The 19,767-nt window shown below is 40.0% G+C and overlaps 1 protein-coding gene across 1 annotated transcript in view; it reads right to left on the reverse strand.

Annotated features, from left to right (window-relative positions):
- LOC136863731 (coiled-coil and C2 domain-containing protein 2A) overlaps positions 1 to 19,767 on the reverse strand; it is a 569,644-nt gene that overhangs the window by 306,258 nt on the left and 243,619 nt on the right. Inside the window, exons 15-16 of the mRNA XM_067140086.2 lie at positions 19,500 to 19,647; positions 9,315 to 9,518 (exon numbers count right to left, since the gene is read on the reverse strand). Of these exons, the coding sequence (XP_066996187.2) occupies positions 9,315 to 9,518; positions 19,500 to 19,647 (352 nt within the window). The remainder of the gene's footprint in view (positions 1 to 9,314; positions 9,519 to 19,499; positions 19,648 to 19,767) is intronic.

Consider the following 19,767-nt stretch of genomic DNA (forward strand, 5'->3'; position numbering starts at 1 on the left):
AAACACGTCGAGGTACAGAGTCAATAAGAGTGCGGATGGTGTCCTGAGGGATGGTTCTCCATCCTCTGTCAACCATTTGCCACAGTTGGTCGTCCGTACGAGGCTGGGGCAGAGTTTGCAAACGGCGTCCAATGAGATCCCACACGTGTTCGATTGGTGAGAGATCCGGAGAGTACGCTGGCCACGGAAGCATCTGTACACCTCGTAGAGCCTGTTGGGAGATGCGAGCAGTGTGTGGGCAGGCATTATCCTGCTGAAACAGAGCATTGGGCAGCCCCTGAAGGTACGGGAGTGCCACCGGCCGCAGCACCTGCTGCACGTAGCGGTGGGCATTTAACGTGCCTTGAATACGCACTAGAGGTGACGTGGAATCATACGCAATAGCGCCCCAAACCATGATGCCGCGTTGTCTAGCGGTAGGGCGCTCCACAGTTACTGCCGGATTTGACCTTTCTCCACGCCGACGCCACACTCGTCTGCGGTGACTATCACTGACAGAACAGAAGCGTGACTCATCGGAGAACACGACGTTCCGCCATTCCCTCATCCAAGTCGCTCTAGCCCGGCACCGTGCCAGGCGTGCACGTCTATGCTGTGGAGTCAATGGTAGTCTTCTGAGCGGACGCCGGGAGTGCAGGCCTCCTTCAACCAATCGACGGGAAATTGTTCTGGTCGATATTGGAACAGCCAGGGTGTCTTGCACATGCTGAAGAATGGCGGTTGACGTGGCGTGCGGGGCTGCCACCGCTTGGCGGCGGATGCGCCGATCCTCCCGTGCTGACGTCACTCGGGCTGCGCCTGGACCCCTCGCACGTGCCACATGTCCCTGCGCCAACCATCTTCGCCACAGGCGCTGCACCGTGGACACATCCCTATGGGTATCGGCTGCGATTTGACGAAGCGACCAACCTGCCCTTCTCAGCCCGATCACCATACCCCTCGTAAAGTCGTCTGTCTGCTGGAAATGCCTCCGTTGACGGCGGCCTGGCATTCTTAGCTATACACGTGTCCTGTGGCACACGACAACACGTTCTACAATGACTGTCGGCTGAGAAATCACGGTACGAAGTGGGCCATTCGCCAACGCCGTGTCCCATTTATCGTTCGCTACGTGCGCAGCACAGCGGCGCATTTCACATCATGAGCATACCTCAGTGACGTCAGTCTACCCTGCAATTGGCATAAAGTTCTGACCACTCCTTCTTGGTGTTGCATTTGCTCTGTCAGTCAGTGTATGTCTGAGCTTATTTGACGTTTTCTTGGCGCTAGGCCGGACTGCAGTGCTTGTGCGGGACACGTAGCATGTACTTCAGCTGTTTTTATTCAGTACTTGAACACCAGGGGGCAGGAAGAAGAGTTTAAAAATACAGTTCATAGCAAGATGGCGGGAAGCAGTAATGCCTAAAGTAAGTATTTATTTACTGCATTCATATTAATCTACAAGCTTTACTGAATATCAGAATATAATCAATGAAGTGTGTAAATTGTGTAGCAAACGTAAATTGTGAACTTACAACATCGTATGTAATACCATGAGGTTTTAAATATTGATACGCACATATGTGCGGGCTAGGTTTCCTTACAGGCAATGCATGCAGGAGTGCTGGGTGCTGTCACAAAAATGCCTGTGAAAGCGAAACTCGTACTCTACATGAGAAATGTAATGTATAAGATTTTAATTGTTTAAAATCGTTCCACACTGTAAAATAGAACATTTGATCATGTACATGTGCATATTCACATGTACTGAGTTCAATTTTTTTTATTTTTATTTTTTATTTTTTGCAAGTAGTGAATGAAGTCCTGACACGCACAATTGTGTGGGTTCTGTTTTTCAGCTGATCGTTCTTATTTTGTAAAATAAACTGTAAAAACATGTATTTGAGAGCATTTCAGTAAGTTTTTGACGTTTCAACACCTCCAGATTTCTTTCAGGTCTGACAACAAGTTGTTGCTGTCAACAGGACAATAAAAGCAAAACTCTTCCTCAATGTAGAAAATGTAACGTTTACTTGTGTTTGAACGAAGATCTAATTGTTTTAAATTATTCCCCACTGTAAAATAGAACATTTGATCATGTACATATGTATATTCACATGCACTGAATTATTTTTCTTTTTTGTAAGTAGTGAATTAAGTCCTGACACGCATAATTGTGTGGGTGCTTTCTTTCAGATGTTAATTTTTATTTTGTAGAATAAACTAAAAATATATGTATTTAAGTTCATTTTAGTCAGTTTTTGATGTACAAACAAAATTTCACACCACCAGTTTTCTTTCAGGTCTGAAAGGGTTACAGAGTATGGCATACAAAAAGATCCCCGTTATAACGGCAATTTTTGTCTGTCCCTTCAAAATTCCTATATTAAAATGTGTATTATACTTTGGTAACAGCGAGAGCCCTATCACTGACGTATCCGTTATTACACAAATGCGAAGAGGAACTCCACCTAATCAATACTTGTTTATTATTATTATTATTATTATTATTATTATTATTATTAAAAATACAGGACCAGTTAGGACTCTAGCGGGTCATCCTCAGCTGGACATACATATACATATAACACATCATAAAATTGCAAAAATTACCATATCTAGAAAGGAATATAATATGACGGTAACATGTCAGGTTGTACTCATGAGTAGGGCATTCGTCAAATTGAAAGTTAAGTATATGTTATCATGCGTGAATGCGCATCTAAGAAAAGTGAATATTCCTAAACTTAAAACTAACTTATAAGTATTCATAGAATAAAAACATGTGCATAAAACACTTTCATGCTTGTGAACAACAGGTATCCCCTATTTGAAAATGTGGTCTGGACAGGTCATGAGATTTCACCTCTGCACGCGCAAGCATAACCTCAGAAGGAGCCATTCCCTTTTGCCCTCTCACTGTAATCTTCTTTGCTTTCAACATACTCGTTACATAATCTATGTCCCATTATACATTGTACAGAACGATTTATTTTCTTACTCTTGATTTCATGTGCTTTAAAGTTAGGGCTTCCCTTAATATTTGTGTTCTGGCAACGAGAATATTATTATGACTTAAAGCACACTCAGGAACTGACAACAGTCATTCTCATTAATAAGCATCATTTTGTAAAAAATGTACATAGTTAATTTTCATGGTCACCAGCGAGAACAACCTTTAGTTTCTGTGCAATTTAAAGTGAATGAATACTTGTAAACTAGTGAATCAATAAAAATAAGTTAGTGTTTGTACAAGTGTTTGCCCTTGTACACAACAAATAGAAGGAATGGCCATTTCAATATGAGGGAAGAATGGCACCAGATGTGGAAAAAGCACCACAATATCATAGATCCACTGACAATATTTTACCTGGATCTTCAATGGACAAGGCAGAACAGAATAAGGACAGGACACATCAGATGTAATACCGTGTTATACAAGTTGGGACTGTGCAACTCTCCAGCCTGTGACTGAGAGGCAAGTGATTAGCCTGTAGACCACATAGTCCACGAATGTCCCTTAAGAAAGTTTTCCAGAATCATTTAATGACTGGCTTCCATTTGTCTATATGAAATATGATTGGCGGCTTTGTTGAGGGGTTACGTTATTATTGTGTTTTCTTCTTGTTGTACATATTTTTACTTTGTCAATATTTTTGTGAACTACCATAGTACAAGACTTGTATACTACTACTGTTCCATTTTTATTTGTTTCAGTAAGTTACCATAGTCCTTTGAAATTAAATACCTGTGTTGGTTTTTTTAAGAAAGAAAGAAAGAAAGAAAGAAAGAAAGAAAGATTCAACAAACAAACAAACAAACAAACAAACAAACAAACAAACAAACAAACAAACAAACAAACAAAACAAAACAAAACAAAACAAACAATTTACTGCTAACAAATAGCATAATTATCTTCTACCAATCTTGATGAAGGAAAGCAGAGAGGAATACAGTGGGGTCTGACTGAATGTCTGGAAGACTTGGACTTAGCAGATGATATATACCTAATTAACCCATTCATTCAGTCATACGTCCAAGAAGATGAAAGACCTTGAAATAGAAGGTGGAACTCAAAATATAAGTTGCCACAAGACCGAGTAGGATTATTTCTAGAAATGGAGTGGCAAGTAAAGATATCCAAAATAGGGTCAACAATGCAAAGTGGCTTTACCCAGCTCTGACCAGTGTGGAAGTCTCGGGTACTTAGGACAAAGAAAAAAGTGATAATCTTTGAGTAGAACGTGAAATAGTGATCTTCTATGGGTGTGAAACACGGAAGGTGTTTTTTTTTTTTTTTTTTTTTTACAAGTTGCTTTACGTCACACCGACGCAGATACTGTACGTCTTATGGCGACGATGGGATAGGAAAGGGCTAGGAGTGGGAAGGAAGCAGCCATAGCCTTGATTAAGGTACAGCCCCAACATTTGCCTGGTGTGAAAATGGGAAACCATGGATAACAATCTTCACGGCTGCCGACAGTGGTGTTCGAACCCACTATCTCCCGAATGCAAGCTCACAGCAGCATGCCCCCAACTGCATGGCCAACTTGCTTGGTAAAGTAGAAGGTGGCTGGAGATATAACATGTCAAGTCCAGACTTTCATTACCAAAAGCTTCAGAACCAGCCTAGGAATATAATAGCCTGACGCTATTTCAAATCAAGAATTATTGTGGAAGCACACCCAACAATGCATACTTAAGTCCAGATAAGAGAAAGTAAATGGAAACGAATAGGTCACACATTGTGCCAAGGTCCTGACAGCATGCCAAAACAGGCTTTTGAATGGAATAAACTTACCAATGCCGCTATTTTAGTCTGCTGGGTGCGGTACACCTCAAAACATTCTTCTAAGTGAAGAGCTACGCCACACTTTTTGCACTGCCAGCAACTTTCGCTCCTTTTACCTGGACCTTCTGAACTCGTTCAGCTAACGCTCCTACTGTTATTAAGTGTTTGAACTCCATCTTTTGTTCTTTTGGCCCACCTAAATTCCTGGTAACGGATAATGCTAAGTACTTCTCGTGTAATTTGTTCAGGAAATTCTGTTTCGACTTGTCTATCTCCCATGTCACTACATCTCCCTATCATCCTGCCCCATCATATGCTGAGAGAGTAAATCGTAACCTTAAGTCAGCGTTGATCGCATTTCATCACAAAGATCATCAAAATTGGGATTCTTCTCTACATTGGTTAACATATGCTTTAAATTCTGCCATTCATGAATCTCATATGCAAACCCCTATGTCACTTATGTTCGCTTTCACTCCATTTTCCCCCATTTCGAATCTGCTTAAGATTGATGAGTTACTTCCTGAGAAAAAAGATCCTGAGGAGATTAAAAGAGTGTGGAAGAAAGCCAAAGATCGATTAAAGGTTTCACATGCTAAAGTTGAGAAGCAATACAACAAGGGCCGTCGACCTACTGACCTGGCTGTTGGCGATGAAGTCTTTGTCAAGGCTCATTACCAAAGTAAGGCGGTTGACAAATTCACCCGTGAGCTTGCTCCCCGTTTTCATGGTCCATGTACCATACTTGAATTTTTGAACCCTGTTTCTATTTTGGTGAGTGATCCCCATTCCAAGAGGATCCGTAGAGTGCACCTCAGTCAAGTCAAGCCTGCGTAGGTTGGCACTTGATGTAATGGGTTAATGTTAAACCCAAGTGTAAGGAGTACAAATATATGACCACCTTGTGTCTATATTTTTTATGTATATTGCCTTAAATGCTATGTAATTAGTGTTGTTAAGAATTCATTGTCGCACTGTATGATAAATTAAATGTCAGAACCGGTTATGACAAAATGTAAAGCAACTACTGTGCTGTGTGCACACCACTTCCATGGAAAGTCTAGAGACCAAGTCTCATATCACTGTAAGTGTTTCACTTACTATTGCCCCATGAAATTTTCTAATACATATTTGTCCTGGGTTATGGAAACCCGTTTTGGAAAGTAAACTAATTCCTAATGTGTGTTACTGGATCATTTTGATTCCTTATTATATGTGTGTGCGCTACTTGTTCCCTCGCTTTCTGCCTGCTTGTCAGTGTTGCAGCTTGCGCGCATTTTCCATCCTGAAGCTGCTGTGAGCCGAAGCGCCTGTGGACTGGTACATCACACTGATGGCATTGGAGCAATACATTTGGAGCTGAATCTACTGATGTCATGTGTTTGTTGACCATCTGGTGCGTTGTGCGCTGTGCTGACTGGCCATTGGTACACCGTCTTCCTGCACATTGAACTGCCCATGAGTAGCCCTGTGTTTACGCTTTCTATGTCATCCAACGCCAAGTAAGGCTCTGCCAAAAACTTACTATTATTTGCATGAATTGTATTGTAATCAAGATGACTATAGACTTCGTTACCACCTAGATGACGACTACATCATGAAACGAATCTGGTGGCCTATGCTAGGCGCCCCGAATGCTACTGTGATACTAATGGACAATTACTGGTGGTGGAATTCTAAACGCTCTCTCTCTAAACCCCCTGGTGTCCTTCTTCAGGCAGGGGTGATGTGGCGTTACAATTAATAAATAAACTTGAAATCTGTCGGTGTACGTCTTCGTATCTGTATAATATATTTGGACTTTTCGTATGTGTTGTTGGGCCGTTTGCAAGACATATTTGACATTCCTAGGTTGGTAACATAGTGCCTTCAACTGCCTGAAGTGTACATTAACGCGACCTATCGGCGCGCTATGGAACCTGTAGTGAGTTTGAATGCTGTTAGACAGATAGCGCCTGACTCTACCTTCATGCCTGTGCTCCGTGCGCTGAGCAGTCTGATTACGACCGCCGGCTTGCTTGACTGCATTTTGAACCGACTGGTGTCAGACGGCTTGTAATGCCTACGTTATATTGCAGGATGCATTTACTTCCCACGGGAATAGAATAAAACAGTGTGGTGAATCCCTTGCTAGGGATTAGTTGTACATATAAATATTTATTGTATTTTAATTTGATGTAAAGTATGTAGCAGTTAAGGTTGAGTTAATTTAGTCGTGTGACATGGTGTTGCTCGATGCATGGTTCACTTACGAATTAGTTTGTGTTCATCATTCATGTAAGTACTACTTCTTTTTATTTGTGAATATGTTTGCTAAATTTTGTGGGCGCCTTGTAGTGTGAACTACTTATTTTTGCGAGGCGTCGTTTATGTCTGTTCTTTTTGCCATGTGCTCTTGTATATTGGAGCCGTTGTATGTGCACTGCTACGTCCGTTAAACCCTGTGTGTGTTTGGGTCTTTCCCATTTTATTTTTCATATTTATTATTTTATTTCTGCTTAATTTGGTGTGTTTCTTGTGACGTTCCCTTCATGCTTGTGTTTCATTTGAATTATTGCAACCGTGCTTGTAAATTCTGCCGGTGTGCGACGTTATATTATATTGTGAGTTCTTGTTCTATTTTTTTTTCTTCATTTTATTACGGGTTCGTTTCTCCTCAGTAAGGGAACTTTTGAATGGTGCATCGAGCAACCTCCATTGACACTAATTTTCCCAAATAGTATATTATTATTATTATTATTATTATTATTATTATTATTATTATTATTATTATTATTATTATTATTATTAAATATTTTGCTAGACAAGCATATTTTGGAATATTTGTGACAACAAAATTTCGTTGTTATTCATTTTACGAGTAGTGTTTCTGTAGTATGTAAGGACATTGTTAATGGAAGGCTTATTACGTTCATCTTTCTTGCTTTGTTGGGTTCCCTTATCTCTTCTATCCGTTGCTGTTGTCATTGTTGGTTATTGGTTCTTATCTCTGTCTGGTCGTTACGTAACCGTTGTATTATTGTTATTATTATTATTATCTTATCGCATGGGAGTCTGCTTCTATATTCCGTGGGGTTTGGCCCTTTGTTATTGCTCTCTTACGAGTGTGTATTTGAGTATGTGATTTCTAATTTTGGTCTTACCTGACCGATTCTCTCTTCAAGTGTACGGCAGATGAACGATGTCTTCTCGTTTCCTTCTGTTGGTGGTTTTATTTTGGTGATGCTAAATTTTACTATGTTATTCGGTTCTTTTTGGGGATGTGCTATGTGACTGGTATTTTTGGCCAGTGATGCCCTTGTGATTTATTCGGGCGACGCGTTTTGCATTTAGCATTTTCTACTATGCGTTCGGTGTTCGAACCTTCCACTAATAATGATCCTTAGAAAATTAATTTATTTTAAATGTAGATATCAGGTAAAATGATACATTTAGTTTTATTTATGGAGCTCCTTTATTAATTAGGTCCCTTAGGTTCGTATTTCATTTTCAAAAATATTATGTTTCTGTTGATTTATTACAATTTACCTAAATTATTTATTTATTTAGTTATTCATATTAAGAGAGAGTATATTTATTGTTAAAAACCTCACCTTAGTATTTACAAATTATATTTTTCTTATTTACCAAGCACTAAATTTAACCCAAATTATTTTAAAAGGGTATTGTAGATATGACTTAGCCCTATGAATTTATTTTCATTCACTTGAAACTTAAGTTTTTTTCTAGCTAGACAAATGAATCCTTTTCATATAGTTATTTGGTACTAATGATGTAATAGTTTGTAATGATGTTTGAGTTAATTATAGTATTGTTTTTTTGAAAAGGGTGTACGTGTTTTCTTGTAGATGCTTGTTCTGGTTCCCCTTGTTGATTCCACCCCCTTTTTTTTTTCCGGGGGAAATGGGTCCCCTTGTGTTATATATTCAGTCTTCCACATTTGTTTTAATTTTTATTTTGGTGTTTTGGTTGCATTTTAATTTTACTGCTTCCTTGTTGTGATACGCTTACCCCATGGTGTCACTAGCCGGACACCATTTTATTGTCACTTGTGGAAGGGACGTGTCAAAGTTTTAACCTAGTTTTAGTTGTTTTCTCCTCTACGGGTTCTTAACTGCCCTACTGTAATTTTATACTGTATTTTATTAATGTAACTGCTAAAGAATTGATATTTCAAATTACGGTTTGTACTGTACTGTAGAAACTATTTTCCTGAGACGGTTGAGGCGCTGGCCTTCTGAACCCAGCTTGGCAGGTTCGATCCTGGCTCAGTCTGGTGGTATTTGAAGCTGCACAAATAAGTCAGCCTCGTGTAAGTAGATTTACTGGAACATAAAAGAACTCCTGAGGGAGAAAATCCCGGCACCCAAACCATAAAAGTAGTTAGCGAGATGTAAAAACAATAACATTATTATTAGAAAATATTTTCCATTTAATCCGAAAATTTCATAATCCGAACAGACTCCAGTCCCAATTAGTTCGGATTAACAAGAATCTACTGTACTGTAATGTTATGAGATGTTAAATAGTCAAAGACACAAACCTGCATTACATCACTTGGAATTTCCTTCTCCCACAAAGGTACACTTTGCATTCCACGAAATTCAGGTTCACCTCGATCTCTCAAATGTAGTAGGTCAAGGCGTAAATTATTTTTCAGATCATCTTCACCACAGAAATCAAATTCTGATCCAGAAGGATCCAGTCGGAAGCAATTTCTTCCCACAGGCCTACCAATACAGGAATTCTGTAACACACAATTTTCAATAATAATTCTCCATGTCTTGTGCATTAAATTCTAGTAAGTACTCATTTATTGTACAGTCAGCAATTGTCATTTTAAAACATGATACAGAAAATATTCAGTTGATTTATTTATCACCAGTCAATAGATAATAATTTACTTCAAAATGGACTTCTAAGTAAGTATGTATTACATACGCTTAAATAATTCCAAACAGAAATGGTTAAAAATGTTGGACAGTCCGATGACTTCAGTCCACAGGTCTTAGGTTCAAGTCTCAGTGATGTAGACTTTTAGCTCATTTTCACTTCGGCCATCAAAACAGTTTCTGTAAAATTACCAGAAAATGTAAGGCAAATTGGTGAATATACATGCAGTACATGTACTCACATAACTGACTGAGTTCTTCAGTCACTATATGAAAGAAATGAAGAATAGCTCACTCTTAGCCACATTTAATTATGTTTAGGAGAAACAGACAATAATAATCCATCCGTCCACAGCAGCCATTCAAGTCTGTCAGATCTCATCATTGAAGCTATGCTAGGTATGCCTACGGCCTGGCACATTGTATTTTTCATTTGCAATTTATTTGCGATCTGAAGGCGCTAGCACTTGAAGTCAGCGTGCGAAGCGAAGATTCAAGACTCAGCTGCGAGCTATGTGAGTGAGAGAGAGAGCGCTATGTCACAGGCGGGGAGCAAGCCAGATGACGTAATCTCCACGTGCTGCCAGCTCACCAGTCTAGAAAGTGCTGGAACATTTTTATATCTGCTAAACCCTTTCAGCTACGAAATAATGAAGTGCACCATCGTGAAGCATGTATTTTAAATGTAAACTGGCCAAAGTTTCAAGGAAATCAAACTACAGATTTCCAAGATACTGAGGTGGAAAGGAAACATTTTTTTTCACGAGAAGTAGAGAGCCAGCCTCGCTTCGAGCCTTGACAAGCGGGGTATAATCAGTTGCAATCTACAACTCGACTATGACGGATAGTACAGTCGCCGCGTGCAGGTGTCGAACCTGAAACTCTGTCACGTAATGTGAAGTTAGTCGCAAACTTGTAAAATTTCTTCAGTGCTATGGACTTAGAAAAAACCGGCATGTATTAAGATGGTACTTATAAAATTTCTGCAGTGCTACGGACTTAGAAAAGATCTGGCATGTAATATTTCCGATAACTTATAAAATTTCTGCAGTGTTACGGACTTAGGAAAAACAGCGTGTGCTAAGTTGAACTCTATTGTTTTCGGTGACATCTCCGAACTTAGTAAAATTTCAGTGTGTGCAAGAATGAGTGTTTGACAATGGACAGAAACTTATCAGAACTTAGAATATTTCTAGAACTCGGAACTTAGTATTTGTTGTAGCTGAGTGGGGACAATTTTCCCAAATATTAGGGCCTAATTTTATCTGAAAAGTGATACCAAATAACTTCGTAAACCTTAAGGATATTTTATGGCATTTCCATGAAATATTAACCCAAGTGAAGTAAAACAACACTTAATATCCCCTTAATATTTGTGTTAGTAATAACTAGAAACAGTTAAATTCATCTTGCGTGTGTAGGACATGGACTGAACTTATACTTGACATTCCGATAAACTTTGAACTTTAGGTTTCATTTTGAACACAATACAACATGTTCTGAATGCCAGAAACATTATTCTCTTGTGTAAATAGTCTGAATTATATGAACAGTGTTTTCAAAAACTCGTATTACTTGAACTATGCCTAAGAAGTGTGACTACTTAAAATTGTGGAAACTTCGAACTGTGATCTGAGTTTGAAAATCACAAATGTTTCAGACTGTGCTTTAATTCATTCAAAAGCCATATCTAAGTGTGATTGTTACTTTGAAGTAACGTAATAGACTGTGATTCAAAGTGCACGAAACAGACTGTGATTCAAAGTTCACGTAATAGATTGTGATTCAAAGTGCAATTCTGAGTACGGTTTTCCAGCGATTTGCTAATATTCAATTAACCAGACAGAGCTATTTTTTAACACTCACAATCAATCGTCAATTGAACTTTCTCGTGTGCCGTCACAATTAAGTGACACCAAAAATCTAGACAGAGTGTTTAAATCCTCACATCAACTTAACACCTCACTCAGCGTGGAAGATGTTACGTGGTACGACGTGGAAGATGGTATGTGGTTCGACGTGGGATATGGTACGTGGTGCAGTGAGGGGAATGGAACGTGGTACAATGTGGGATATGCAGACATGCCAACTTTCAAAAGTGAAAAATCAGGAGAAATTTCGCAATGAATCGCGACGTATTACGACACATCACTGATGGCAGAACATGTACAAATTCATTATAATTCAATACATTAACAATTCTATTTGCCCATATATATATATTTTTCATCATTTGCATGTGAATACTAAATACCGGACATGCCTGAACTGTAGGAACATGTGACTTCTCATCCTTCAACACGGTGATCACATTACGACTAATATTGTTGTTCAACACACCAACAGCTGCCTTAGCCCTCTTCAAAAACTCGGAACTAAATTTTTGCTCAAAGCACTTGCCTTGCTGAACTGATTTCAAGGTTAAAAGTTTCTCCAAAGTTTGTTCAGACAGCAAGGATCTGAACTGTGTTTTTGTCTTTGTGACTCTGCTAAAAATCCTTTCACATTCTGCATTGCTATGTGGAAATGATAAAATAGCAAGTATCACCTTAGAGAGTCTGTCATATTTAAGTACACCATCAGCTGATTTCATCTGACCTACCAATGCCCATTGAACATCAATTCTTCCTTTTGCCAGGTCTGTTTCTTCGAACTGAAAGTTACAGAACTGGGGGTGCAGAATATCAGTTTCTTTATCCAAATGTTCCGTTTCAATAGTCAAAATGTTCGGACACTTGTCAATGAAAAATCTAAGGCTAGAAAATGATGCCTTACTTATAGCAGAAATATTTGCAACTTCTACATTAAAACTTCATCTTTGAGTGGAAATTTGTGTACCATGTAGTCACACGATGAAGAGAAACACTTTCTAACAGACTTAAAGAATATGCACTTTTCCTCAGACTTAAGGGTGTTCACTAAAATAAACGCAGAGTTCCCTATCATCAGATCACAATCATCCTTTTGATTTGCTGCAGTATGATAATCTATATCAAGGAGAGAGGAGGACCTTTTAATAACGTCTGGTTTCACAAACCTTGCCATCACATTCTTTAACAGTTCCTCCAAAACTGACCTCAATAAGTGGATGTGTGGCATGCTTGACTGAAGAGCTACGTTTGGATTCTCAAAGATATCCATAAAACTTGAGAGAAAAAGGCAAAAAGATTTATGTAAATTTGATGAAAGGAACATGAAAAGTCATTCTTCACGTGACAATGCATGGCTCTTAGTGTCGTACGTAGTTTCATTTTTTTTTTTTTTTTTTTTTTTTGTAACTGATGACTGGGTTTTCCTTTTAACCGAGGAGTGAGGTGAAATGTCATGACAATCCTTAACATTTTCAGACAAACAAGACACATCTGCACTTAAATTGTGCTTAGGAATCTTGTAAGTCTTCAAAGTTCCCATCTGAGAATCCTTACTCACAATTTCTCTCCTGAATAATGTAACCAAAGGGTCCCACTGGAGCAAAATCCTATCTAAACACCTTAGTGATAACCATCGAGTAGGCACATGCCTCAGAATTTTCCTGATCTCTGTGTTGTGTAAAGTCTGAAATTCTCTGAACTTTTCTTTCCTCTTTGCACTCCTTTCCAGATAATAAAATATATCAATTATACTTTCATCTACAGTTACGGGCAAACACGCCGCACCCTTTTCGGCAGCAAGATTAATTAGGTGACAAGAGCAGCCTATGATGATTATGTTACTATTTTCCCGCTTCAAACATCCTGCCACACCCTTCTTTAATCCTACCATTGCTGGAGCATTATCAGCACCAAGAGCTAGGCAGTTATTTAATGAAATGCAGAATTCCCGAAAAGTTGAGAGCAAAAGATTGGCAATGTTAGCTCCAGTAGCATCCCCTTCTAAATTAGGCACAGAGAGTAGACAACTCTGAATTTCATTGAGTTCAGGCCTAAAAAATGTTACAACAATGGGATGTATCTTCAAGTCACTTTTATTGGTACCATTAGTAGCAACAGACAATGCATTCACCTGCAAATGTGATACAATTTTCGCCCTTTCTTCCATGCACATTTCTGTAATGATAGCCGCTGTTTTCATTCTAGCACACCCATATCGTATAGCGATTTCCGAATCAGGAAACATTTATAATACCAATATAAATGGTCCGTTATTGGACATTATAAATTTTCCAGCTAACTCATTCTTGGTTGCCAGCGTTTCACCCTCGTGTGCTAGGGTGGGCTCAACAGTTGGTACCTAGCACACCTAACCAATACGCTGGCTAGTGCATACCGTGGAGGCCACTGCGTAGGCTAATTGGAGCCACCGGCAGTGCCAATGCACTAAGAGAATTTGTCTCATCACCAAAAATTGATGCCTGCTTGGCCATCACATGATATAGATGTTGATTCCCATAAGGAATCTGAAATATTTGTCCTGAATGAGTAAATTTATAATACCAATATAAATGGTCCGTTATTGGACATAATAAATTTTCCAGCTAACTCATTCTTGGTTGCCAGCGTTTCACCCTCGTGTGCTAGGGTGGGCTCATCAGTTGGTACCTAGCACACCTAACCAATATGCTGGCTAGTGCATACCGTGGAGGCCACTGCGTAGGCTAACTGGAGCCACCGGCAGTGCCAGCACACGAGGGTGAAACGCTGGCAACCAAGAATGAGTTAGCTGGAAAATTTATAATGTCCAATAACGGACCATTTATATTGGTATTATAAATTTACTCATTCAGGACAAATATTTCAGATTCCTTATGGGAATCAACATCTATATCATGTGATGGCCAAGCAGGCATCAATTTTTGGTGATGAGACAAAGTCTCTTAGTGCATTGGCACTGCCGGTGGCTCCAGTTAGCCTACGTAGTGGCCTCCACGGTATGCACTAGCCAGCATACTGGTTAGGTGTGCTAGGTACCAACTGATGAGCCCACCCTAGCACACGAGAGTGAAACGCTGGCAACCAAGAATGAGTTAGCTGGAAAATTTATAATGTCCAATAACGGACCATTTATATTGGTATTATAAATTTACTCATTCAGGACAAATATTTCTGATTCCTTATGGGAATCAACATCTATATCATGTGATGGCCAAGCAGGCATCAATTTTTGGTGATGAGACAAAGTCTCTTAGTGCATTGGCACTGCCGGTGGCTCCAGTTAGCCTACGCAGTGGCCTCCACGGTATGCACTAGCCAGCGTATTGGTTAGGTGTGCTAGGTACCAACTGATGAGCCCACCCTAGCACACGAGGGTGAAACGCTGGCAACCAAGAATGAGTTAGCTGGAAAATTTATAATGTCCAATAACGGACCATTTATATTGGTATTATAAATTTACTCATTCAGGACAAATATTTCAGATTCCTTATGGGAATCAACATTTATATCAGGAAACATTTTGCGAAACAAAAGTTCCACGTGATCGGCACAATTTACAGGCAGGTTATGTTCTACTATAAATTACGTAAATAACGCCTCGGCATTCATCACAGGATTTACATCTTGGTTTTTACATGAAAAGTTCAGTTTCTGGTTTCTTTCTACAGACTGGACACTCTCCTTATGTTTTTTCGTTTGCATATGCTTGAGTATATCGCATTTCCCGCCATGTGCAACTGAAAAATCGCACCTACATATAGTACAGAATGTGAACGTTGGTCCCTTTCTGGATTCACTCAAACAGGGAAACTCTTCCCTATAAGCACTTTTAAACACTGCATCATATTTCTTTTTTGACATTTTGGCCAAAACAAATATTAAGGCACAACACGAGCACTTCTGCAGGTCTTGCCCCGGGTAGAACGACTATGGTGTGCTACTTCTGAGGTTAGTTACTCCAAAGAGAATGTTACTCGCTTGACTCGTTTGCAAAGAGAATGACTGTATTATAGACCAAAGAGCAGCACATGACTGGCCACCGTGCCCCGTACTGCCATCTGGTATCATTATTAGAGCTACTATCGACCAGCCATCCTCAGCCATCGCTACGGGACACAAGTTAGCTACACTAGCAATCTGCCAACATTTTGCATTTGTACAGTGCACTTCTGCCCAGTGTACGCCTCGTTCGAACTACGGACAGCAAGTCAACATTCACGGCTTGCACACAAGCACCTTTTCTCCATGGCATTCTCGCTGCGCCTGCTCTCTTTCTCTCTCACTCACAGGCGATCGATTTAAGGTCAAGCTTCCAGCTGGTCTCCTTACATGCTGTTTCGCAAGTTGTGCTCCCTGTCTCATCTGTCACCACGGCCAGTACAGAGCAACTAGCGGCTATATTGCAGGCTTTGCAACAGCAACAGCAACAATTCATGCAGCAACAGCAGACAGCATTGCTTACAGCAATACAAGCCCTCTCTGCATCTACACAGCCCACCACCGTTCCTCAATTTTCTACGTTCGACCCGGAGAAAGAAGAATGGTCAGTGTACTTATCCAGACTTCAACAACACTTCATCTGCCACTGCATCACGGACACTCAACGAGCATCAACGTCACTACTCTCAAATCGAGAAAGAAGCTTTAGCTATTATATTTGGTATTCGCCGTTTCAACAAGTATCTCTATGGCAACCATTTCTTCATAATTACTGATCACAAGCTTCTTGTTCACTTATTCCATCCTGGTAATAAGATCCCTGAACATTCTCTAAACAAACTTCAAATATGGTCCATATTTCTGTCTGACTACTCCTATCAGATTGTCTATCGTAGCACATCCCAGCATTGTAATGCTGATGCTCTCTCTCGCTTACCTGCAGGTCCTGATACTACTTTCGATTCTCAAGAATCTGCATGTCTTCAGTTAGACATAGAACTTGAAGACACAGTCTCCAGTTTTCCCATTGACGCTACTTGCATCGCCAAAGCGACTGATAATGATAGTACACTAGCTACAGTGCGTACTTATATCCGCAACGGTTGGCCTCTTCAAAACAAGCTTCCTACCAGCCTTGCACCTTATCATCGTGTACAGCATCGTCACACGACTCGAGCCGGTGTAATACTATTGGAAACAGGCAACCTTTTCCGAGTGGTTATCCCACTTAGTCTACGCAGACAAGTTTTCGACTTGTTACATGTAGTTCAACAATGATAAAGGTGTTTTAATTTATTCCACCTATTCAATACTTATATTTTCACGTATAGTTGTTACATAATTAAATTCTAATTCAGACTTAGAGCCAACAGACGGGCAGCAACCAACTCAACAGTAGTTAACAAATAACAACTTCCACTTACATAAAACTTATTTCTGCATCTGTTGACATTTTCTGGCAAGGATTCAGCCATTTTATTACCTACCGGTGCTAACGGCCTCTTACAATTTTTCAATAGACGCTTCTGCCTTACTTACTACGAATTTCATCAGCGGCCTTGAAAAGATTGTATTCATGACAATCAAGTTTATGCTTGTGTACACGCCCTCATGTCGTTGGCTTTTTATTACTACCACTTTGATTTTGCAATATTTTATATGAACTGTTTTAATTAGAATTTTAATAGAAGTTTTAGTCTCCGACAAGATTATAGTTTAATCATAAGACAGTTTTCCATTAGCATCTTTTTATTTTATCATTTTTCACAATTTTATTGTTCCTAATTTTAATAACAGACTAAACTTTTAACTTCCACTTTTTATTTTAGTTGTATTTTTGATGATTGTATTAACTTCCACTTTTAATTTAGTTGTATTTTTGATTATTGTATTTAGGCTGAAGATGCCCTTAATTGAGGGTGAAACATGTCCCATGTAACTAAGAATTTAATTATGTAACAACTATACGTGAAAATATAAGTATTGAATAGGTGGAATAAATTAAAACACCTTTATCATTGTTGAACTGTTAAATTTTCAATACGGACCTAAAATGAGGTTTATAACATGTAATTGTTACATGTAGGTCATTGGGGAATATCACGACCAAGCAACTCGCCCGTCAACACTGCTATTGGCCCGGTATTGACACCGACATTGAGAGACTCATCCGCCACAGTGACCCATGTCAGCAGAACGCACCGTCATCTGACCTCGCTCCATGGCCTCCTGCTACTCTCAAATCGAGACTCTCAAATCATAGACTTCGCTGGACCTTTCCCCAACTCTATGTCGCTCATAGCGATAGATTCTCTATCCAACTTTCCTTACGTCGTAGAAATGCATTCTACTACTACAGAAGCTACCATTCGCGCACTTCAGAAGATTTTCACTACTGAAGGTTTACCTCAAGTGCTCATTTCCGACAATGGTCCCCAATTTACTGCCACTAACTTCCAGAACTTCTGTACTCATAATGGCATTCAGCATATTCTGGCACCGCCTTTTCACCCACAGTCTAATGGTGAAGCTGAACGTTTTGTACAAAAATTCAAGAAAAGCATGAAGAAAGCTGTATCTTCAGGTTTAAGTAAAGATCAAGCATTATTACAACTCCTAGGAAGATATAGGACTATGCCTGGTTCTGACAACCTCACTCCAGCTCACAAGCTTCACTTTGCTTTCTTTGTTGCAGCCTCTTCCTGCCCAGCCGCAGCGCTTGCAACTGAAGTTCAACGTTAACGACAAAGTCTATGTCCGGCCTTTCAAGTCCAATCCTCCCTGGATACCTGGTATCATCTGCCGTACCTTGGACCATCGTCTCTACGACATCCAGACCGCAGAGAAACGCATCTGCCGCCACCAGGACCAGATTCGCCTCCGCTATCGTCCATCTCCTTCTGTTGATTCCCTTGTAACACCTAACAAATCTATTACAGAATGCGCTCTATACCATTTAATCAACATGGGTTCTTTTCAGGACGATTCTACGCTCCTTCGCCCAGCCCAGGCTCCGGACAACACAACAGACACGGCCGACTCTTCAGCCCAGCATCGCTGCCGCCGCCAGCGCCGTACCGGCGTAATTAGGAGGGGAGGGTGTTGTGTGTGTCTTCCACACCTAAAGCTCCGCGCCTACAAGCTTCGCAGCCCGCCGCATCACCGATGTTTCCAGAGCCTACGAGGTGACTGCACTGCGCCTGGCATGCTCGTCTGTGATGTCAGCCAGCGCTATATAAGGAGGAACGTTCCGCGCCTCTCCAGGACTACCCCAGTGTCCAACGACCAGACCACACCGCAAGTCAGACACGGAGGCATCCTCTTTAAAATTTGTTTGAACAGATGGACTGATTTCTGGCCGTGAGGTCTCACCTCTGGACATTGCCTCACTTTCCCTGATCCCCGTAGCCACATCGAGCCCCGAGTCGAGCATTCTGCTACTCCCTCAAGTCCTCCCAGTGCTCCGATGTCAATCTTAGCATTCTGCTAATTAAGAATATTAATGCAAGTTCCTTGCAAGTCTAAGCCTAATACTAACTTCCTGTTAATACGAACTCTCGCTGCGAGTTACACTTGTTATTACTCAGCAGATAGTTTTTGACTATCCAAGGACATTCTCATTGGAACAGACTATCTCATCAAGATAGGATTGAATGTGTATATAGGACTCTCTCTTTGTATAAATGTATATACACCACAGACCTTCAGTCTACCTTTTAATATCAGCATTAACTGCGTGCCATTAATCAAGCTTCAAGAAAAGTTTAGTTATATTTCTTGTAAATACTGTATAAAACTATTGAAGCAATAAACTTTATGTTGTGTTACTGTATACTAAGTTCCTTGTATACAACAATTTGAATACATTTTAATTTTGCAAAATAACATCTATTATTTTGCTCTGCAAACTCTTTTCTCTGTACCAGCTCCTAAGAATCAATCACTACCCGAGACCTTCCTCATGCTCATTATACCAACAACTTTTCCTGGTACAGTATGGACCAATTTACTTGCTGTTTCACTCACCTTCACACGGTTTAAGAAGACAGAAGTACTGGGGTCATTGGGATCCATTCCTGCTTTCCTTTTTGCCCACGTCAGAAGAGTAGAATTTGGTACACCATCAGCAGAGTTCAGCAAAATGTATTCATCAGGTTTCAGTGTTGGTACAGACCTACATAAAGAAAAATATACAGGGTTATTCATAAGTCCTTTCAGGGTTTGAAATGAAATGAAATGAAATGAAATGAAATGAAATGAAATTGCGTATGGCTTTTAGTGCTGGGAGTGTCCA

Source organism: Anabrus simplex, chromosome 2, assembly GCF_040414725.1.
Source record: "Anabrus simplex isolate iqAnaSimp1 chromosome 2, ASM4041472v1, whole genome shotgun sequence".
NCBI lineage: Eukaryota > Metazoa > Arthropoda > Insecta > Orthoptera > Tettigoniidae > Anabrus > Anabrus simplex.